This window comes from Arvicola amphibius, chromosome 3 (assembly GCF_903992535.2).
Source record: "Arvicola amphibius chromosome 3, mArvAmp1.2, whole genome shotgun sequence".
Lineage (NCBI taxonomy): Eukaryota > Metazoa > Chordata > Mammalia > Rodentia > Cricetidae > Arvicola > Arvicola amphibius.
In genome coordinates this window covers 150,039,928-150,064,513 of record NC_052049.1, presented here as the reverse complement: position 1 = coordinate 150,064,513, position 24,586 = coordinate 150,039,928, and the positions used below count along the sequence as shown (strand labels likewise).

The window sequence follows — 24,586 nt, the reverse complement described above, 5'->3', positions numbered from 1 at the left end:
CATATTTACTTGAACAAGAACATACCACTATTATTATTGGTGCTCAAGGAATATATGTGGATGTTTCACCAGAAATCTCAAGTTTATATAGAAAACATTAAAACATTTGCTGGCTTTTTTATCAATTATCTCATCGCCTATTAATATTTACTCTCAGTGAGAAGATGTTACATAATTAAAAACCAGAAGCTTTAAGGAAAATAGACTATGACTTATCAAACTTGTCATAGTTTCAAATATCAACTTGTCATAACCTGAAATCCCAGAAGTCTCACCTGAGAAATTGTTTAGGCCAGGTTGACACATGGAGATGATTGTGGGGTATTGTCTTGATTGTTAATTGGTGTGTGAATGCTCAGTCCTCTGTGGGTGGTGCATTTCTTGGGTTGCAGTTGAAATACATAGGACAGGGGGAAGGTTGCTAAGCAGAGGTAGTAAGCAGGCAATGTGTGTACATTCATTTTCTTTCTATTCTTGACTTCAATTATAATTAGATGCTTAAGTTCCTGACGCAATCTCCCTTCAGTAATGGGCTTGGAATTGTAACCTGTAACTGGAGGAAAAATAAACTTCCAGTTATGAGTTGCTTTTGTTGGTGTCTAATAACGTCAACAGAAATGTGACTAGATCTAATCTACTTCCCAGGAAACTGCCTATGTATTCTCTTAGCTTCAAACAAGTTTATTTCCAGTAAACTCTCACATGAGATTTTCATGGTTTGTAGTCATATCCGCCTCAAATTTTAAACAAATCCCTTCATAGATATTCATGGAAATGTAGAATCAGCAAAGTATGGCTGTCTCATCATCCATCTTAAGGTCTCAAACTGAGGCTCAGTTGTCTGATATGCATATTTCTGTGTTGGTAGTCAGATCAAGGTCACTGGCCTTCAGTACAAATAAGGTTTAGTTGGGTGCACAATTTGCATATAAGAGAATTGATGACGATCTTAACAGAAACAAGCTGGTCTATATTTTTCACCACAGTTCTAATATTGCTTCTGGATGTTTATTTATGTTCTGAACATCCCTTGGATCATGTCACACAAGTTCATTGTTGGCCCATTCATCACATTCTCTTCCTCTTCCACTGGAACTTTCTAGTCCTCCCACATCCATTCATGTGTATGAAACAAAACCTGGGTATCACAGACACGATTTACATCTAATTACCTGTTTTATGATTGCTAGTCTATTCCTGCTCTTTCTTTGCTAGTTCAAAGTCATCATCATACTGGAATATGAGAGAAGGAAATTGTATAAAATGCACCAAAATTTCCATCTGAAGTACTGGATTAAACTGATGTTTTTGAAGATTGAAGTTTGTTTCATTTTAGATTAATAATCATTCCCTTCCACATTATGTTGGACTTTCTCTTGAGAACTGAATTAGAAAAACAATTACTATAGTATAGGATAGTCTTATTTTTCTATGAGTATTTTCCAGGTTTTGCTTATCAAAGTTTAAAACTGAACTAGAATAAGAAAGGAAAAAAAAACCAGGAATAATTTTTTTTCTCCAATGACATCTCAGCATGATCTAATTTTGTCTTGAAAATACTCAGAAATATGTAATGAATACATAAAGGTCACTTATAAATGGTCATGCTTGTGCTTCAACATCATTTTGTCATGATGTTCCCCATTTTCTGGACTCCCTAGAAATAAATAATTTTAATTGTAAATGTCACACTGACATAGTTATAGCCCAATGTTTGTCAGGTATGTTGTGTTCCAAGGATATGGATCAAAGTCACATTTGCCTGAAAATAGTTTTAAAAGTTTAGTTCAGTATAAAGGACATCTTTAAAGGAAAAATCTCCATATTCATAACTACATTACTTCTTCCCTTAGAAACGTTTAACTGTTTGGATTTTTCAGTATTCTCTACAGAGTAACATCCACCATGCTTTTGCATTTTCCCTTCTTGCTTGCTTATTTTTACAATTGTTAGAATGCCATAAATTTTATTCATAAAAATGAAAGTTGAATTATGTTGTATCTTTATTTTCAGGAGGGATCAAGCCTAGTTGTTATGTGATCACCTGCTCACCAGTGTACTCAACTTGTAAATATTGACTTTGTGATATATGCTTTTTGACATTCTAATGGATTTTCCATATTCCTTCTGAGTGGTAGCTTTCCTTGATGATAGTCTTTCAAACTATTAAAACATTCTGGCATCATTCTGCCATAATTGATCAAATTTGCTGTGATAGTTTCTTTGCCCCATTTTGAATCTAATCCCTTGCAATGAAATACTTTCTGTACTTATCCACAGGAGGGGAGAGGGGGCTTATCTGTATTTTAAATACAGCAAAATGTGAAGAAGTCTCTGTATACAGAGACCTTACAAAGTAAAGCAAAATTAGGTTGTGTCTTTATTTTATTCCCCTTATATTTGTATGCTGATGATTTTCCTGTTTTGGGAATTCATTTCTTCATTTTCTTGAGTTGGCTATCAACTAACATGTTATTGTAGCTCACTCATTAATAGTTTTTGAATGTTTGTCATCTATAAACAAACCAGTGCTAATAAGTGCTTATAGTCAATCTTCTGGAATTTTTCACAAATAAGATTGTCTGACCGATTGATTAATGGAGTCAATGGTTCATTTCTACCTTGAATAGGCTCACATGCTCCACATGAGACCAAAGGATAAGTAGTACTTCATCTGATGTCTGTTGACAGAAAGACAGATTGCTTATGACCTTGAAGTTAATAGGTGTAAAAAACTACCTAACTCTTATGGAAAAATGAGGTCACAATTCAGATCCAACAGGGATCCAGAATGGCAATGACAAGTCAAGGAAGGACATGGGAACAGTGCATAGAAGTCATCTGCATGGTGTGAGAATACTTGGAATCTATTATACTGCACCCTGTCTGTTAATAGAAAAGGGGTTTGCTAGATATATCACTGCCTTCAGAGCTCATTGACTCTAGAGTTATAAAGAGTGGTCACCTGTGCAGCAAGATCAATGAAAATTAAGTACATTGCAAATTATGAAATCTGAAAAGAGATACTAATTAAAAGTTAACTTATTAATTATCATATTCATTAGAGTCCACATTAAATAGAATTTAAAATCAAGTAGGAACTGGATCTTGGTATGGTTTAGCTAGTCATTTTGAGTGCAGAACACATGAGTAAAAGAAAATACGAATAAATAAAATGCAAAAGACAGCTTAGCAGGGTGGTGCATACCTTTAATTCCAGTACTAGGGAGGCAGAAGAAGGAAGATCTCTATGAGCTCGAGTTCAGCTTAGTGAAATAAGTGAGTTCTAGGATAGCCAGGAAAGTTACATAGAGGAACTCGGTCTTGAAATACCAAAAAAAAAAAAAAAAAAATGTCATAGTTTTACTGCTCTGACTACAGGCAGGCCACTTAACTTCCTTACTACTTAGTTAATGTATAGCCAATTGATCTTATAATATTGACTGGAACTGCAGGAAGATTGAGTGAAGCATACCGGAAGATGTTTGGAATATACTCTGATCTCTAACAAACATTAAAGGCTTGGTCCTCTTGGTGACATTTTCACTTCAGTATTCACAATGTAATTTATGCATGTCACTTCACATGAAAAATCATATGGTGAGATTTTACTTTTGAAAATATTAATTATGAATAGAGGGAATATTGCCAAATTAATTTACAAGGTCATAGTAACCCTGTTATCTAAAGTATATAAAGATTCAACAAAGAAATAGAATTATAGACCAATTTCCTTCACGAACATTGATACATAAAAATACTTTAAAAAAATACTGATAAATTAGCCAGGCGGTGGTGGCACATGCCTTTAATCCCAGCACTCGGGAGGCAGATGCAGGTGGATCTCTGTGAGTTCTAGACCAGCCTGGTCTATAAGAGCTAGCTCCAGGACAGGCTCTAAAGCTGCATAGAAACCCTGTCTCGAAAAACCAAAAAAAAATACTGATAAATTAAATCAAAGACCACATTAAAAAGATCATTCAGAATGATCAAGCAGGCTTCTTCCCAGAGACACAAGGATGGTTCTACCTACGAAAATTTGTCAATGCCATCCACCATATAAACAACCTGAAAGAAAGAAAAACAGATGAACATCTCATTAGATGCTGAAAATCCTTAGACAAAATCCAACACACTTTCCTGATAAAAGTCTTGGAGAGATTGGAGATATAAGTAGCAGACCTAAATATAATAAAGGCGATTTACAGGAAGCCTATACCAAACATCAAATTAAATGGGGGAGAAACTCAAAAACAATTCCACTAAATTTGAGAACAAGACAAGATTGTCTATTCTCTCTCTATTTGTTCAACATAATACTTAAAGTTCTAGCTAGAGCAGCATGACAATTAAAGGAAATAAAGGGGATACAGACTGGAAAGGAAGAACTCAAAGGAATGCCATTTGCAGATGATATGATATGTACATGAACCATCCCAAAAATTCTACTGGGGAATTCTTACAACTAATAAACACTTTCAGCAAGGTGGTGGGATATAAGATTAACTTACAAAAATCAATGGCACTGAAATCCAGGAAACAACACCCTTCACAAGAGCCACAAATAATATAAAATATTTTGGGTTAACTCTAACCAAGAACATGAATATCCTGCATGATAAAAATTTCAAGTCTTTGAAGAAGTGAAATTGAAAAAGATAGATGGCCGATAGATCTCCCATGCTCATGAATTGGTATGACTGATATAGTATGGAGTGGAATTCCAATTGTACTTCAATAAATAAAGACTGCCTGAAGATCTGAGAGTAAAACATTCCCATTGGTCAGCCTTACTGACCAGGTTATGGTAACACATACCTTTAATCCCAGTAGCATACTGGTTGCCATAGAAACCGGGCAGTGCATGCCTTTAATCCCAGTGGTGCACATCTTTAATCCCAGCCCTAGAGAGGATTTTAAAAGGGTAGGAAACAGCCCTCAACACACAATCTCATTCTGAGCTTTCAGAAGGCAGGATTGCCATTTCAGACTGAGGTTGAGATAAAAGCCTGTGACTGGTTGTTTTTGCTTTTCAAATCTTCAGGTAAGCCCCAATTTCTGACCTTGAGTTTGTATTAATAGTGTTTCATTTGGTGCCCAATGTGGTCTAATAAAGAGCTGAATGATCAATAGCGAGGCAGGAGAAAGGGTAGGCAGGGCTGGCAGGCAGGAAGTACAAATAGGAGGAGAGATCTTGGGACAAGAAGGAGAAATGAGACAACAAGAAGAGGAGGATGCTAGGGGCCAGCTACCCAGCCATCTTTGAAGTGAGAAGGCAAGTAAGATATACAGAAGTAATAAAACAGAAAAAACCAAGAGGCAAAAGGTAGTTGGGTTAAATTAAGTATACAAAAGTTGGCAAGAAATAAGTCAAGCTAAGGCAGCACATTTATAAGTAAGAATTCTCTGTGTATAGTCATTTGGGAGCAAGGTAGTGACCCCCCCACACACACAAAGAGTAAAAATATTAAGAATAAAAATCAGCAGCAACATTTTTATGGTCCATCATGGGAATAGAGTAAAATAAAAACCAACAGGCAATCCTACACCAAACATCAAATTAAATGGGGAGAAACTAAAAAACAATTCCACTAAATTCAGGAACAAGATTGTCCACTCTCTCTCTATCTGTTCACCATAATATTTGAAGTTCTAGCTAGAGCAGCATGACAAGTAAAGGAGATAAAGGAGATACAGACTGGAAAGGAAGAACTCAAATGGTGTACCATTGTCTGGAGGACTGTGGAAGTATACAGCAGGTGATAAACAGCATTTAGATGCCAACCCATTAAAGGAACAATTCTCTGATAGAGGAGAATCCCATCCAGGCAGGGCCTGTAGGACCACTGACTCTGAAAACTGTTGTTTCTGTCTGCAATTTCACATATGCAAAAGCAGTTATGGTGTCTCCCCAATACCTTCACTGTAGTGTATAATTTCATATGATATGTATATGTAATATCACAATTGCATCTCAATCTTATGGGCACATTATCAAGACTATGACTTCTCAGTAATCTGTATAATTTATATATATATATATATATATATATATATATACATACATATATACACTAGGATATGCTTCATAACTGGATCTATTGTCTTATAAGGATTTGAAGTCACTTAAAAGTCTTATTTGTTGCTTTACTCAGACTAACAAAAGTAAACAACAATTTCTCCCCAGTCTAAGACAAGATACACACAATTAGCACATTTTCACCTCAGAGAAGGTTCAAACTAGATTAAATGTTTCTATATATGGATCATCAGTTAAAAACTTTACAAATATATGCCAGAACAGAGTCACAGATATCCAACCAAGGTTACTAATGAAAAGCATCCTAAAATACTATGTCAATTTTTCTAACTGAACTTGGCTGATAACACAGGCCAGTAGCTACCCTCTACACTTTTCCTTAGCAATTAACACTTTACAAAGACTTCCAATCTAGTTTATTATATAAAACTCAAATTCTGTATATTGTTTAGGTTTCAAATGACAATTAATCAACTAATCAAGTCCAAAGAAAACTAGCCTTGTATCCAACTACTTGGGTAATGCTTCACAATTAGTCAGGGTTATAAAAGATGGTCTGGCCTTGCAGTCAGAGTTACAAGGTTTTCACTTTGTTTATGTTCTATGGTACAAATAAGGTAAGAGAATATACTTTTAGGGTTGAGACATTTTCAATCCACCACCTAGGAAGGTGCCAAAAACCATGTCTCCAGTTATGTGTCATAGTCATAGTAAATGACTTGCCTCCTTATCATTTACCAAAGGAATGTGCTGTGACCAATGAGATGTAATTCTTGTAACTTTTTCTACGAGAGTGACGCTAGCAAAGACTCCTAGTACATGGAGATTTAATTGGCCATCATCTGTAATCGGACAAGGCCTCAAGTGTAGGGACTGGGACAACAACCCAGACACAAAACTTTCAACTTGCACTATGTCCTGCCTTCATGGTGTTCTGGAACTGGAGTCTAGCAGAATCCTCATCAAAGAGACCAGAGAGACTTCATTCAGCAACTGATAGGAGCAGATGCAGAGTATTACAGTCAAACATTTGCAGAATTTGGGGAGCCATACAAGGGAGAAAGTGGAATGATTCAAGAAACTGGAGGGGTCAGGGACATCAAGAGAACACAGTCCACAAAATCAACTGACCACAACTCATTGGGACTTGTAGAGCTCAAGGAGTCCGTGGGATCTGACCTAGGTCCTCTGCATTTGTGTTATGGATGAATAGCTTGGTGTTCTTGTGGGATTCCTACCAGTGGGAATAGGGTATCTATTACTCTATTCTAAAACTGTTACTCTTTTGCCAGTTTCTGGGACCCTTTTCTGCAGGGATCTGCAAGAGTACACAGTAGATGACAGCTGATATTTATAAAGTTGACCCACCAGAGGAAAATTTATCAAATGATGATAAACCCATAAACATGGGTTTATATTGTCTGTTTGTGCCTGTAATTTTCTTGTGTGATACCCTGGTCCCCCCCCACCATCCCTAAAATAGCCATGAAATTTGTCTCACAACCTTGGCAGTGTTTTCCTTGCTTTTGGGGCACTGTTATTCCTTTACTGACAGAAGGATGACTTTCCCCACACTGTAATTCTGACGAATAAACAAGTCTTCATAGTTCGCTCTTTGTTCCAGCAAACAGTGAGAAACTTGTAAACTTGTTCTCTATAATTATTTAAGATGACAGGGCAAATTATTTAGAATAAGAGTTTGTGTATGGATCGCAAGTCAGACTTTTCACAGATTATATAGAAGGACAGAATTGCAGATGTCTGGTTTGTTAAATCAAGGTCTCTTAGACACACATTTCTTGCCAGTTTCTCTAGCCAGGCTTGGCTGGTAATAGAGACCAACAGCCATCCCCTACTAAATTCCTTAGCAATTAACACTCTGTGCGAACTTCTAACCCCAGTTTATGGTACAAAATTCAAGGCTCAGCTAATTAATTATTCATTTTAAGCCCTAAAATTTATTTTGGATAACAAGAATAGCAATTAACCAGTTCCAAGAGAAACAGCTTTATATGAGAAAATTTTCACAACAAGCCAGGGCCACAGAGGACAGTCTGACCTCACAGCCTTAATAAAGTTGCAAGTTTCCCTCCTTGTACTCTGGGGCTGCATGCAGGATAAGAAAATGTATCCTAAGGTTTGGGTAAGACCTTGTAAAAGAATGATAATACACCCAGCATTCTTCACTCTGCCTATGTCTTGCCATAGTAAATGGCTCCTTATCATTTATTCAAGGAATGCATTGGGACCCTGAGATATAGGTTTGCAATTTTTTTTTACTTCCTAACATTTGTGGTTAAATGTGTATATAAGTCATGTGAACAGAGAATTAAGAAGAAATTAGGAATGAGAATTAGAGCTAAAGATTTAGAACTAGAAAATTGGAACAGGAAAAAGAGAACAAGAAATAGAAAGAACTTGACCCTCAGATCATATATCTGAGTCTTTTTGTTTAGGCAGATAAGACATTTTTCTTATGTCCTTGCTGCTTGAAGGCATTCTTTTGGCAACCCTGAGTGCAGCCTTGGGAGCCGGAATTCCTGGCCTGTATCACCTTTCCCCCTACTTCTTGCCTCATCCAGCCTGATGGAATGGTATGCACCTGGTCTTATTGAGGCTTGTTAAGCCATGTTTGGTTGCTATTCCTGGGAGGCCCTACTCTCTTCTAATGGGAGATGGAGGAGGAGGTGAATATGGGGGAAAGAAGAGGAGAGGAGAGACTTGGGGAGAAGGGAGTTGAAACTGCAGTCAGGATGCAGTGTATAAGAAGAATAAAAATGAAAGAAATATATATTAATGATGAAGTGGGAGTTTTATTTCTATGACAGAGACAGGGTGATGTCTTCATTTTTAATTTCAAGTATGTTCCTCCACTGAAAGGCTCCCATCAAGCCAGGAAAGACACAGAAGTCCCAATGCCATCTGGTATTAAATAATAATGAGTAGTTGAATTTACAACTTGGCCTAATCTTAGCCATGCCTTCAGAAAAAACAAACAACAACACATTTTCCTAATAGTAACAGATATTGCTAGTTCTTTACACTTTAAAACCAGAAGGCAGATGCCATTCAGAGAAATATCACAGTATCACTTTTCCTGTGTCATAAGAACACTTAGTGATGCTCCTGTCTTCTCTTGCTTTCCTTCACCTTCTATTTATACTGTCTACAATGTGTTCTTATTTGAACTGCACTGTTGTTTCAAAATATCAAGAAAGGCCTATTTCAAAAAAATATATATGAAGTGCCGTTTGACAAGCAGAGGTCAAGTAAAGGCCTTGCATGCATTTTCCAGATTTCAGGAAAAGGTGTGAACAACAGTTGCCTAAATAAAGCTACTTTGGGAAACACATCGCTGATACATTTTAAATTAATTAATTCTGCCCATCCTTTTCTCTAAGAGGCAGCTATGAAAACATTTTCTTACTCCAAAAAAATGGTTTAAAAATGACAAACATGGGACCGAGGAGACAGGTCAATTTGTAAAACATTTGCCTCACAATCATGACCACATGAATTCAAGTCTTGTGAAAAAAAAAAAAAAGCCATGGTGGCATGTGCCTGTAATGCAAACATGGCAGAGATAGAAGGTCCCTTGAGCTTGATGACCAGCTCATCTAGCCTAACCTGAGAATTCTAGGTGCCTGTGATTGACCCTGTCTCAAAGCACACAAAGAAACAAAACAGAACCAGAAACAACTAAAGAACTCCTGAGGAGTGAAACTCATTGAACTTGGGCATCTACATCCACGCACATACATGGAAGCATACTTCCATATACACACATACACACATATAGCCATGCATCGTACTTGGAAAATAGGATCACACTATGGATTCTTGTCATGAAATAGAGATATTATTCTTCTGACTGAAAAGAAATAGTTTGATTTTGAAGTCAGCATAAGCTATGCTCAAATGTATTATTTATTTTCATGTCTAAGTTTTAGGAGCTAAGGGTAATCTATATGTGGGTATCTGATCTTGATCTTTGCATGCTTAAGGAGTTAACATGTTTTATTCTCAGGAAATGTTAGTCATAGCGACATACAAAACAATCAGATGTTGGAGTACTATTTGTATCTATGCCACTTAAGTAAACATCATCAATTGGAAATGTCAACTAGACTTCATTGATTCTAAAAAATAAGAAATATTTAAGTACCTCAACTACACTTAATAGAGTGTAAGTTTCCAAGACCAGGGTCTTCCGTTCTATGTAGACTTTATCAAGTAGCAAAATAAAGTACCCAACCAGTATAGCCCACTCCTCTTAACGGACCGCAGTTAAAGGGGAGAGTAAGTGTTTGGTCCTCTCAGGGGAGCAGCCTGGCTCTGGAGCTGCTCTAGAAAACATATGACCATTCACAGTCATCCCATGGCCTGCTCAGTGTCCTGCCTGAATGTCTGGGGCAGAAAGGCAGTGTCACCACCACATAAAATCGAAGAAAAAAAGAGTTTCTTGAATATCATTAATTAAAGTATATATTTTTAAAATTGAAATATACTCAAATCACTCCCCATTCCCTCTTCTCCCACAATTCTCTGAGATACCGTTCCACCAACTCCTTCCATGTTTCCCCTCATGTTGATAGCCTCATTTTCTTTATTAATATTACATACATATCTAGAGACATTATAAGTATCTACAAACATATAATTATAACTAGCTGAGTCTGTTTTGTGTGCGTGTGTGTGTGTGTGTATGTGTGTGTGCGTGTGCCTGTGTGTGTGTTGTTTCAGGGGTGACCACTCTGCACTGGATAACTGATAAGGGTGCTTATCTCTGGGGTTGGTTAATTCTCCCTTCTCCCGGCAGTCATCATTTGCCTTCAGTTCTTATCTAGGGGTAATGCTCAGGAAATTGTTCCCCTTCCATGTTCATATGTCCATTGATATTGCCATTTTCTGGTCTTGTTTATGCAGTCATTTCTAGGAGAGACATTTTTATAACACATTTCCTGGTAAATAATTCCAAAAATAATTATGGAAGAGGATATAATTTTATATACATTATAGAAGAAAATAGCAAAGTTTATTTTTTAGTGCTAATGGCATCTGGAAATGATAATTAACTTATAAAACAGAATCATACACAATTAACAAAGGAAAGAAAATTACATTATATTTTCTTTAAAATGCACTAAATAGGAAAGTACAAAATATGTGCTCATTAAGCTTGTCTGGTATAATTTTAATAACTAAAATTAAGTAAAGGAATTTGGGTAATGGAAAAATTCAACCCAGTACTTGTAATAAGTATAAAGTATATTTCTTAGAGGATATTAAAATTTATAAAAGCATCCCTAATGACTTAACAATATACAACTTTACTACATTTTAACAATCATAGGAGCAATAATGTTTTTAATCAAGAGAAAATTTGTTTTAAAAACAGACATTTTAGAGAACTAATTAACACTTCAAAAGTACTTAACAAATATGTTGATTATGTAAAATTAAAAACCATTGGTTTCCAAAGCCCATTCTCCTTCTATAGAACTATCCTTCAAGAGGAAACTGACAGGACTACAACTACAGAATAATTTCTATTTTTTACCATTTACTTAAACCTGTATTAAAGTGTGTTAAATGACAAAAGTTTAATCTGTATTTGATTACAATTTTTACATTCATTTCAGATGCAATTCTTTCACAGTTTACTATGTATTATGAGACAGACAATGGTTGGCTCATTATAGAGAATATTGCTAGACTATTGAGTGAAGTAAGATACACTACATGAACATAAGGGGCATTGTCAACTGAAATTGCCTGACTGTAATATAGAACAGTGATTTGTCATCTTCTATATAGAAGGCTTATCACTAAATTGAGTTAATGGTTAAGGGTGGTCAATCAATTTAAATTACTCATTTAAAAATATCTTTGCAAAGTTTAAGCCCACTGTTTTCTGATACATGGTAGACGGCTAAGAAAATGTCTCCTCACCCGTCTCCATCTCTGCTGAGGTCAAGAGGATGCCTAGTCTCCATAAGTAAAAAGTAAGTAAAGGGAATGCATCTGAAAGCTGGAAGATGGTCTCGTCATGCTTCTGAAGAAACGCCTGGATTTCGGGGCTGCTGTGATCAATGTGTAAAGTGGGGTCTCCCTGGGTTTCCTGTTGAAAAAGCTGCTCCAGAATCCAGAACAGGGAGAAAATATTTTCATAGCGAGTCACATCATAATTGCCTTGACCCTACGAAGAAACAATAAAATCCATGAAACACTGTGTCAGTCAGATAAGAAAATGCTTATATAGGATTATATTGTCAGGCAAAAGAGAAGAGTCTGAATTGGTTTAAAGCCTTATGTCTTCCTGTCCCCTTGGTCATTGGAATGATGAGAGGAATAGATTGGTGCAGTGGGAAGAAAGAAAATAAACATTTAAATGACTTTGAAAACACAATGAAGGATTTCTTTCTTATTATTTAAATTTTTTAATTGATTTTGTATCTTGAGTGCAGTTTTCCCTCCTTCTTCTCCTCCCATCCCTCCCCCACTTTCACCCTGTTTCCCTAATTCATTCCTTCTCTAGCTCTGTTCAGAAAGAGGCAGGCCTTCCATGCATGTCTACAAAGCATGGAATATCAAGTTGAGGTAGGACTAAGCTCCTTGTATTAAGGCTAGGCAAAGCAACCAACCAGTATAAGGCATATGTTCCTGAAAACCAGTCAAAGTGTTAGGGACATAGATCTATAAGACCTCAACATAAAACCAGTCACACTGAACCTATTAGAAAAGAAAGTGGGAAAGAGCCTTTAACTCATTGATACAAGACACAACTTCCTGAACAGAATACCAGTAGCACAGTACTAAGATCAACAACTAATAAATGGGACTTCTTGAAATTGAAAAGCTCTCTATGCATGTTTAAGCATTGCTGGGGCATAGATGATGATGATAACAGAGCTAAACAGAGATTCTCAACAGAACTCTCAAATGTCTGAGAGACACTTAATTGTTCAACATTCTTAGTCATCAGGAAAATGCAAAACAACTCTGAGATTCTATATTATACCAGTCACAATGGCTAAGATAAAAAGAAAACTAATAACAGCTTCTGCTGGAGAGGATGTAGAGGTCTAGGGTCACACCCCTCCCCCGATGATAGGTGTGCAAACTTGTGTAGCCAAGTTGTAAATCAATATGGAGGTTTCTCAGAAAGTTGGGAATCAATTTGCCTCCAATTCCAGCTATACAATTCTTGGGCATATACCCAAAGATCTATATCTCAAAGACACTTTCTCAACTATGTTCATAGCAGCATTATTCACAAAAGCCAAACTAGGAAACAACCTAGATGCCCATAAACTAAAGAATGATTTTTTTTCTTGATAACATATAAGCTTGAAATCTTTTTCTACCATTACTCTATACATTATCATTCCTAAAACTCTAATCCAAATGTCTTAAAATCAAAAGTGTGTTGGATCAGAACATGATAGTTTAAATTGAAATTTCCACATGTATTCTTATATAGCATATTGTAGTGTAGTTTCAGTAAATGTGCATGGATATACTGTGTAAAGTTACTTAAAGTCTGCATATTTAAATTATTCAGGACACATAAAGGAATTTCAGGGCGAGAACTGAAATTATCTTATTAGGTACATGTAAAATCCTAAAGGGTTAAAATCTAAATTACACAATACTTTTGGCCCCAAGCATTTGTGTTAGGAATGCTGCCTATTATTATTTATTTGCATGTAATTACTTACTTACAAGTAAACATTTAAAGTGCGCAGTAAAGAGTTTATGCATAATAGTGTAGAGTGTTAAATTCAATCTTGAGTCAAGGATTTTCAATGCATGGCCTTCTTGCCAACAACCAAAGAATGATATTGTGTGGGTAGGATTTAGGGACATGCATGGAGTCACAAATGGTAGGTTGAAGATATTAGGCTACTAGATATTTTCTCATCCCAAGTCTACACGAGTCAGAGATTAGTGCCAGACTTATAGACGCATGTACATGGACAGAAGTACGGATATGGCCTTGTAGGAATTAATTTGTCTGGATGACTATACATAAGCAAAGAAAAAGGCCTAAGAAGTGCAATGGAAAACTTAAGAGAATAGAGGTATCAGTGTAGAAGAATAAGCTTGCCTCCTTTTTTTCCTTATTAATTAAGAAGGAAATCAGAAGTCCTAGGAGGTAAGCTGAATGCTTATCACTATTTTACAGGCAAGAAAAGAGCCGCGGAAGTACACTAATTAGAACTCTAAGTCTACAGATCTTAACTAGGGACTTTTCGGATGCAGTTTTGCTGAAGTTCATTAAATAAAGTATTACAATTGGGGCTAGGGGAGAGAGAATGTGTTGGAAACATTTATCAATGCAACATACTGCGATGACACAAAAATAGAAGAACCTGCTTGCAGAGTCAGAGGAATTTACTCTTCAAAAGGATAAGCTGATAAACCCAATTATAAAGATACAGACAGCTGAAAATAAATAAATACTTCAAAAATAGTCATGTAATGAGGTCCGTCTGCCTCTCTTAGATGAGGCTGAACACCATCAGGCTTCAAGAAGCAGTTATTATTATTACCCCATTCCCCCAAAACAGGCATGCTTCATTCCCAAGATGAAGCCATTAAAGAGCGCCCACACTCTGGACATGGCTTCTGTGACTGCAATATTTCTACATTTTACAATGGGCCACTGTCATCCTTCAACAGTCTGCATTGATCTTTTAGACCCCAGATCCTGCACGTCTTAGTGTGCCCATGATCTGGGCCCTACCCATTGCAATGCTAAGCATGTTTGGGTTCCCATTTACAGCACACCTGCTGTGCATACTATTACCTATGCAACCACATATTGTTATCAAAAAGTAGTCAATTATTGTTCAGTGCCCAAAGACCCAGCCCACCCACATGTCCTCATACTTCAGGCATCTGCTCTGCAGGCGACTCAACATCTGACTGATGCTACAAGCACCGTGGAATGATAACCTGAAAAACAAACTGGGTGCCAAGAGGGACTGTTTCCACCACTATTTATCTGCCTGGCAAACGGAAAGAAAGTGATTGGCTCAACCTGATTACCACACTCAACAACACAACACAACCTACCATAGCAGATATTTAGAGCCTTGGCTACTAAGGATCTCCATAGCATTCTCCTGACCTCAGTTCACTCGCTGACCACTGACAGCCATGTACAGAAGCTACATAGTTGCAGTCTCCTTACTTCCTGCCTGCCTCCTTGGGAAGAAGGTTGGGAAGTAGGACTACATCAAAATTTGTTTGGATATATACTTCCCTGCTTCCATATCCACCCTTCCATATCCCAGCCATCCCATTCCCCCAAGCTCTCCCCATTCTCCCCTTCACACTTTTCTCTCCCCATCTCCCCTTACCCCTGTCCCACCCCGCCCCCAATTTCCCAATTTTTGCCCAGCAATCTTGACTACTTCTAATATCCAGCAGGAAAACTATCTGTTTTGCTTTGGGTTCACCTTCTTATTTATCTTCTCTAGGATCACGAACTATAGGCTCGATGTCCTTTAGGGGAGCCATTTTAGGGTTGGCAAGAGACTTGACTCTAGAGGGGTTCTCAGGTATCTAGGGAGATGCCCCCAGCTAGTTCCTTGGGCAGCTAAGGAGAGGGAGCAGGAAAAGGCCAGATCCTATAGCCATACTGATGAATATTTTGCATATCACCATATCACCATAGAACCTTCATCTGGCGATGGATGGAGATAGTGACAGAGCCACACATTGGTGCACCTGACTGATCTCCCAAGGTCCAAATGAGGAGCAGAAGGAGGGAGAACATGAGCAAGGAAGTCAGAACCGCGAGGGGTGAACCCACCCACCAAGATGGTGGGGCTGATCTAATCGGAGCTCACCAAGGCCAGCTGGACTGGGACTGAAAAAACACGGGATGAAACCAGACTCCTTGAACATGGCGGACAATGAGGGCTGCTGAGAAGCCTAGGACAATGGCACTGGATTTTGATCCTACTACACATACTGGCTTTGGGGGGGGGGCTAGCCTATTTGGATGCTCACCTTCCTAGACCTGGATGGAGGGGGGAGGAACTTGGACTTCCTACAGGGCAGGGAACACTTACTGCTCTTCCGACAGGAGAAGGAGGGGGAGTGGAAGGGAGAGGGGGAGGTAAATGTGAGGAGGGGAGGAGACAGAAATTTTTAATAAAAAAATGAAAATAAAAAAAGGAAAAACAAAAAAATTTGTTTGGAAAATCTAACAGAAAAAATTGCTCTATGGAACAAATGATCATCAATGCAAATAAACAAGAATTCTATCAAAATCAAGAGGCATGTCACCACAGGCACAATAATCCTCCAGAATACCAAATCCTCCTCTATACCAAAGATTGAAATACAAATTGCTTGATGAATAATTTTAAATAATTACCTATGGAAACCAGAGATGTTTTAGAAAATAGAGAAGTCAACAATATCAAGATACAAAAATAGGCAAATTGAAATCATTAAAAAAATTAAAATAAATATAAAAAGAAAATTTTAGTTGGCAATGAAATTAATGAAGAAAACTAACAGCAGCACTAATCAGAGTAGAAAAAAAATCCATTATCCAAGGAATAAAGAAGGAGCAGAAAGAAAATAATGAAAATGATTCAGAAAGTATAGAAGATTTTAGGGAGTAAGAAAGGAAATAGAGATAATGGACAGAAGGAACATTTAAAGCAGTGATAGATGAATGGTTTTTTTTTTTAGATCTACAGATAGTTTTACATGCCCAGGTAGAAAAAGGACAAGCTAGGCCATTTCAATGTGCACAAGACTACACTACTACATATTATAATCAAATGGTTAAAAATAAAAAGTGATAGAAATTATGAATATATCAAGGAAAAACTCATTACATATATGGGATTAGTCCTTGACTCAGTGGTAGATTTCTCAGTAGAATGTTCACAATCCAGGATGCTGTGGAAAAAGCAGTCTGTATCCTGTCACTTGTATTCTAAATAAATGCTGATTGTCCGGTAGCCAGGCAGGAACAAAAGGCGTGGCTAGCAAGCAGGAAGTAGAGGCAGAGCAAGGAGAACAGGAGAATTTTGGGAAGAGGAAAGATTTAGTCTGCAGGCATCACCCAGACACAGAAGAAGCCAGACACAGAGCAAGCAAGATGTAACTGCCTCACCAAAAAAGGTACCAAGCTATATTGCTAACACAGACAAGAATTATGAGCTAATATATGTTATAGAGTTAATAAAAAGCCTGAGCTAATAGGCCAATTGTTTATAATTATTGTAGGCCTCTGTGTGTTTACAGATGTGGGACCTGGTGGGACAAAACCCTCTGTCAACACCAGGAGACAGAGAATAATTTATTTAGACAGCATAAGAAGAAGAGAACCAATATCCTCACCAAGCATATTTTATACGACCTGGAAGCACAGAAATGAGAAACAGATGAAGACTTTCCCATATTAGAAAATCTGAGTGCTATTCACCTTTGAACTGCTGTTTATAAAAATAAATATGGGAAGAAGGGAAATCTTCAAGCTTAAAGAGAAACACCATGGTACTCAATAATTCAGTAACATGAAAAAAGATTTTTAAAAAAACACCCTGGAAATTCACACACAATTAAATTCAGAGTACTTTTGATTTCTTAAACACTGCATATAAATCAATTAAGCATTTATATGAAGATTAAAAAGACAGCTTCAAAAATTTTAATGGATGACAATATAAAAAGATATAAATTATGATACCAAAAGCATAAAATGTGGAAAGTGAATATTTTTATGAGATCTAATTATCAGCTTAAAATAGTCTATTCTATCTATAGAATTCCTTTTAACTACATAATAAAGGCATATAAAATACAATACACATAAAATATATTTAATCAAAGCACATCTATATAGAAAAACATGTAATCATGTAAAGGATATCAAGAAAGGAACAAAAAATACATAAAACAACCAGAAAATATCAACATGACAGTGCTCACTCAGGACCCAGCAATAGTTACACTTGATATAAATGGAATGAATTTAAAACATAGAGTGGTGTATCTCAGTACCAAGTCATAAGTGACAGGAGGAGTGGGCTGCTTGTCATCCCAGCTGCCCAGCTAGCTTACATCTGAAATAATCACACAGAAACTGTATTCATTCAAACACTGCCTGGCCCATTAGCTCTAACTTCTTATTGGCTAATTCTTACATCTTAATTTAACCCATTTCTGTTAATCTGTGTATTGCCACGAGACTGTGGCTTACCAGCAAGATTCTAACCAGTGTCCATCTCAGGCAGGAGATCCATGATGTCTGCCACTCTGTCCTTCTTCCCAGCATTCAGTTCTGTCTACGCCACCTAAGTTCTGTCCTATTAGGTAGGCCAAGTCAGTATCTTTATTCATTATCCAATGAAAGCAACACACAAACAGAAGGACTTCCTATACCAGTCATACATTTCCAACACAACTCTTCCATCCAAGATCAAGGATCATTGCATACGAGGGGATACAGAAAGATTCTAAGAGCCAGAGGAACAAGTGGTTTGTTGTGAGATTGTATCTTCTAGGAATGTTCGAAGTTATAACCAACAAGAGTGTCTAAGCAATAATGATGGGTTGGATGGGTTGGACACTGACAACACGAATAAACGCACTAACTCAGATGAGGAAATGCTTATGAGCTCCTAACCCTATGAAAAAAATAGCATACAACTAAGAAACTCTGAGAAGGGGAAATAGTTTTCCCCAGAAAAGTAAACAAGGTCATATTTGATTTCCCCATTTCTTCATTAGTAAAACCCTGTATTTCCTCAATTTATAAATGAAGTGATTAAATTTTTATATTTTCTCTATATTCTGTAGCATCCGTTCTATTGATACTGATCTAGACGATGCCAATATAAGTAAGTGATGAGACTTCTGGGAAAGCTGAGTGCAAACTAAAGATACTGAAGACACTGTTGCCCTTCCCTTTCATCATTGCTCCCATGGGGAGATATGGACACAGTCATCTGGCAAACCAGAAGATGAATGACACCCATGTATAAAAAAGGCCAGACTCTTGAGGGCACTCTGCAGCCAGGCACATTTGACACTCAGGGATATGCATTCATGCCTGCAGTATGTTGGAGTTTCTCTTGCCCATTCCCATCCTTTCCACCTTACTTTATATGGAGTTTAGTTGGGCAGTGAAGCTTTCCAGTTTCCTTGGCCCTGAAAGTTACTGCTTTCTGCTATGTCTTGTACAGAAAAGAGAGATAGCCAAAGGGACATAAAGAAAGCCAGACTCTCTGGCAAGAGAAATTGTAAAAAACAAAATAAAAGGAAAGAAAAAAAGATACTGTACACTTGAGGTTTAATTTGTAGATTGGATGTTTATATTTAACTGCAAATCATCAAAACATGCCTGCTCATTAGCAATGTGATAATTCAGGTGTGGCACACAGGGGACACAGGTCTGCTGAGAAACTAGCAGCCTGCCATAGAAAGTGTTAAGCACACATCAAATTTTCATGTTGCCACAAAAGCAAGAGATGTGGGGGGGAAAATTAGGATGTTAGGGAGAAGAAAATTAAGTCAAAGACTATAAGCCATATAATCTAAATGTTAAATTAAATGTTCGCTGAATATAATGTATCATTAGCTTGGTATTCTATGGGCCAGATTTCGTTGGACATAAGAAAAAGTAAGATACAACTAAAATTAGTCTTCTCCTAAGAGAATGAATTCAACACAATACTTTAAGAAAAAGGTCAGTTGTCACCAGGATAATTAAGTGGGAAAGTTGCCCCTGACCTTTAGTGAGTTATCCATTTTATTTAGTAGACAGCGAAGACAGCAAAGTAGACTTCAGACAAAAATTCCTGGGGAAGAAATTAACTCTCTAAAGTTATTTGCTCAGCCGCTGGCAGCTTCTGAGACACCAAAGCATAATCCTAGGCAGAACCAAGGCCCAGTAAAGACAGCACCTGATCACAATTTCAGCCATGCAAAAGCTCAGTGGATCCACCCATCCACATAACCAATGCACTGGTTGTGAAGCCCACACTAACTCACACTGCGCCTCCTTTAGAGGCTGCACAACAGGCTTTCCCTCTCCCCCCTACCCCGTGTTTTGGACTCATACCAATGGCATACAAAGCACTGGTCAGAGCAGAGTATACTTAATTATGAAAGACTTTCTACTGATGAGTTGTGAGCTGTGGCAAAATGCTGTTATAGACTCAAGCATCACCCTTTAATCAAAGGCCCTGGGAAGGAGACCACAAAGGACAGACACAGTGGCTAAAAATTCATTGCAGCTCCTTCATATACCAGTATGTTTGCCTGCCTAAAAGGTGGAATCATGGAGATTACTTCTAGGAGGATTTTGTGTGATCTGTGGGATAACTCAGACAAAATTTATATATTATTAAAATTGGGATTTGGGTATTTTTATCTTGTTTCTTTGGGAAAGAGTTCCAGGTTATATTTGCATGAAGGTATTCATTAAAGAAATATATTTATTAAAAAGTTAAAAATCTGTTTTTTTATTATGAGACTTACTTTAGTATGGTATCTGCATTAACTAATCTTATCCATTTTTCTTAAATCTGTTTCTAAAGGTTAAACATGGTAGTAAAAGAAACAAGTAGCTTTTATTTAAGAAGGCAATTTGTACAAAAATCCTCAAACAGAGAATTACAGGTATTTGACTGACAATGGTCTGGACTAAGGCCCACGATAGGAACATATGTGGCAAGAGTCCTTGTTTGTGAAGGTATCAGGAATAAAGGAATGTTGCTAAGCAAGATGTGTCTGGAAGGAAATTCTCAATTTAACATAATTCATTCCTTATTAAATTTGATAGGAAATAATAATAGCTGTTAAAAGAATTAAAATATATTAAACATTTAAATAGCACTAATGATGCACAGATTGTCAGATAAGCATTATCCGCTATGTTATTTTCATAATTATTATTTTATAAAAAATGAAAAAAAAACATAAGATCCCTATACTTGGTATATTTTTCACATATAGATAAGATGTAATTATTGAAGTACCATACTGATGTCAATTATTGGCTGCTTTTCAAGCTTCTGTAAATTGTATTTCTGGAGAAATGCACAGCTGTATAAATGTATTGTCACCTATTTCCACTTATTGAGGATGTATTTCACACACCTCAGTGGAACAACAGTTCCTTCCTCTTTTCTGCAGAAGAGTGTGGTGTCTAGGGCTTGAAACGTGAGATGACACTAGAAGGCCCCAAGAACGTGGAATGAGAGGATCAACCCTCTAACATAGTATTAACAAATGTAAAAGGTCCTTCAGTCTTCTTCCCTTCTTCCCAACCCCTAACAAGATATTATGCTTGAAAAATATAACACCCTTTAATTAAAAAAAAATATTCTCTAGTAATCTAAGATGAAGTGTGGATACTCCAAATCTATTTTAGATCTTTTTCAGTAAAAATCAGGTTTTGGTACATAACACAATAACATCACAGATACATTCAAAGTACTTCATTTTTTTTTTGCTTTTTTTTTTTCTTTTCCTCTGGAAAATGTCATGTGTTTTGATTTGATTTCCACTTAAAACTTTGCTGGTCAGTATATCAGGCAGGTTTTTTGATATGACAGACAGTTGACATCAACATTAATTCTTAGATTTCTTCACTAAAAAAAAAAAAAAAAAAAGAGTCCCTGATAGATGGAAACTGTATTTCTGTGTCAGCCAACTTCATGTGGGTTTAGCCTGTACTCTCAGAGCGTTCTCAGGATATTTTGGGGCTATCAACCCCAGCCACAGAGACAGCCTTGTCTTATTTACAGCTGGATATATTTTTACAGCTGGATATATTTTTCAAGTATGAGTCATTTGTTAATTTTTCTTTGCATCACAAATCTTGACAAAGGTGCCAGCAAAAAGGCCATTGGGGAAGAACAGGACAGAGGAACCAGACAAAAACAGTTAGATTCTCAGGACTCATGTGAGTGGTAGTGCTTGGAACTTTAAAGTTTATTTGCTTGTGAGCCTTGTTTTCTTTTCCTTTTGTCCTATTGCAAGTACTTACTGGGTACTTCGGTATGGTTATCCCAAGGCGCTAGGGACATAATGATAAACAGAATAGGATCTCTGTCTAAGGGTATTTCTAGCATGTGTTGAATATTCCAATGCTAGCATGTTTGGGACAAGGTGTATTTAAGATTTCAGCTTTCTATTTTTCCAGAGTATATAATATTTGTGATGCATGCAGCACTACTTCTGGAGGATGAGACCCAATTCTGAACATGAAATAAATGTTACATGAACTCTCTTTCAAGAAGGTCTGGAACTAATTTTACACTGTATTTTTACTGTTCCTCGATTTTCACTGCAGCTTATGAATTCAGGTATGGAATTTTCCACTACCATATCATGCTGGGATGCAGAAGGTTTCAGACTATAGAGGATGTTTGGATTTTGCATTTAGAGTCGTTCATAATATAAATATCCAGGAAGGCAGTGCAAATTTTAAGTAAGAGTGCATGCTATAGGGATTATATAGAAACTCTTAAGGAAGAAAGATATCATCTTCAACAAATGATGCACGAAACTGAATATTCATAGTCAGAAGAATGAAATTCAGTCAGTGTCTATTATCTAACACAGAGATTATAGTCAAGAGGACTAAAGACCTCAATTTGAAACAAGAAATGCTAAAACTGCTAGAAAAAAAAAAAACATGCAGAGCCCTTCCTAAGATAAAGGTGCAAGAAAGGAGTTTCTGAACAAGTCTCCATTTGCCCAGGAATTAAGGCCAACAATTACCAATTGGAATGCTGTAGAACTAAAAGCCCATTCAATATAGATTAACCACAGACACCAGGAAAGCATGAAGGGACCACAGGCAAGAAGTAGGTGAGATTCGAAGAGAATAATTCAATATAGGAGATATGAAGTGGGAAACTGAAAAACAAGATGGAGACTAACTGGGGAGGAGGAAAAAAGATCAGTGCAGAAGGAAAGGAGGGAAAAAGGACAAATAACACTAAGGTTTGCCTCGCCTCTCCCCCGTCCCGCGCTCTATGCGCTGCGCTAGAATCCAGTTCAGAAGCTTCTGGCAAGGGGCTGGAGGTTGAGGAAACACATGCAGAGACAGACCAACACACAGACCTTTAATCGCTGGTACCAAAAAGCCCCTCTTTAATAGCACCACGGAGGCTTAAATACCCTACAGTCAATGGCCAACAGGTGAAAATCCCATCCTCCGATCCACTTGGCAAAGCATTGCTTCTAGTAACTTCAATTAGAAGGCTCTAGCAGGGAAGAGCAGCTGAAGACCAGGACTCAATTAGTCCCAACAAACGTTGTTTGGTAAAGCCTCAAAGAATCATACTATTTCATATTTACCTAAAATTATACACATACACAATACATAATCTTAAGATCACATACATATTTATGTATATATGATATATATATATACATGTACATACATGTATATAATCTTAAGATCACACACACACAATGAAACAGTCATAGCAGCTGCAATGAACAAAGAAAATGACCAGCATGATAAGACTCTATAAAGGTGCAATAAATGCATTCACACATGTGTAATAACCAACAATGGTGTACTTAAGGCCCACTCAAAAAAAAAAAAAAAGGAAATCATTCCTGGTACTGAAATTCTAGTGGTCCAGCTTCCCTGGACTACTATTGTCAAGGGCAATTAAAAAGAATCTACCTCCACCACTTTGCTAGACCAAAGTGACTCCTGACTACATTCTACATGTTATTGCTATAACTACAGATAAGGGTACCTACCACCCATTAACAAAGAAGTCTTCCTTTCAGCAAATGGAGCACTGGAGCACATCACAGAAACTAGAACTGAGCACAATGCAGAGATCAACAAATCTTAGAGAGCTCAGTCCTGATGGACACATCTACAACACAGCTCCTGCATCTATGGCTCAGGGAACATCAAAGAAGAGAGAGTGGGAGATTATAAGAGTTAGAATTTCAAGAAATCTGTGGTGGAATGGTGTCTTCAAGAAATGACTGCATAAACAAGGCTAGAACAACGGCAAGATAAATGAACATGTTAGTGTGAATGAGGGAAAACTTTGTGGGGGCACAACCCTAAGCAAAGAATTAGAGCAAATTATTAAATGCCAGGGGAGGAGAGAATTAGCCTCTACCAGAGATGAGCATGCCCATGCTGATTGTCCAACCAGAGTGGCCCAGGTTTAAAATCATATACTCACAAAAACAAAACAGACTCAGACACTTGTAGCTATATATCTGTGCATACGCCAACACACATGTATATGTATGTAAGAAAAATAACCAAAGGAAAAAAGGCAGCATGGAATGGGGTGAAGAGAGGGAAGGGAGGGGAAAAGTAATGCAATTATATTTTACTGAATAACACACTTTATAAAGAAAGAGAAATCAACAAAGAAATAGGCAAAGATTTGATCAAACATAAGCAGAAATAATAAAAGAGTAGAACTTTTGCATAAAGAGAATCTTTCTTGCTTAACTATGTGATATCATTTAAAGGCATTTCAAGTGGCTTGTTACCTTTTATTTTTATTAAAC

The 24,586-nt window shown here is 37.1% G+C and overlaps 1 protein-coding gene across 2 annotated transcripts in view; it reads right to left on the bottom strand.

Annotated features, from left to right (window-relative positions):
* Nucleotides 1-3,944: 3,944 nt before the first annotated feature.
* The window catches only part of Mei4 (meiotic double-stranded break formation protein 4), a 148,986-nt gene continuing 128,344 nt past the window's right edge, over nt 3,945-24,586 (bottom strand). For both annotated transcript variants that reach the window (XM_038323514.1, XM_038323515.1), the window contains 2 exons: nt 11,993-12,239; nt 3,945-4,068 (listed from right to left, as the gene is read on the bottom strand). In XM_038323514.1, the coding sequence (XP_038179442.1) occupies nt 4,043-4,068; nt 11,993-12,239 (273 nt within the window). In that variant the 3' untranslated portion in view covers nt 3,945-4,042. The remainder of the gene's footprint in view (nt 4,069-11,992; nt 12,240-24,586) is intronic.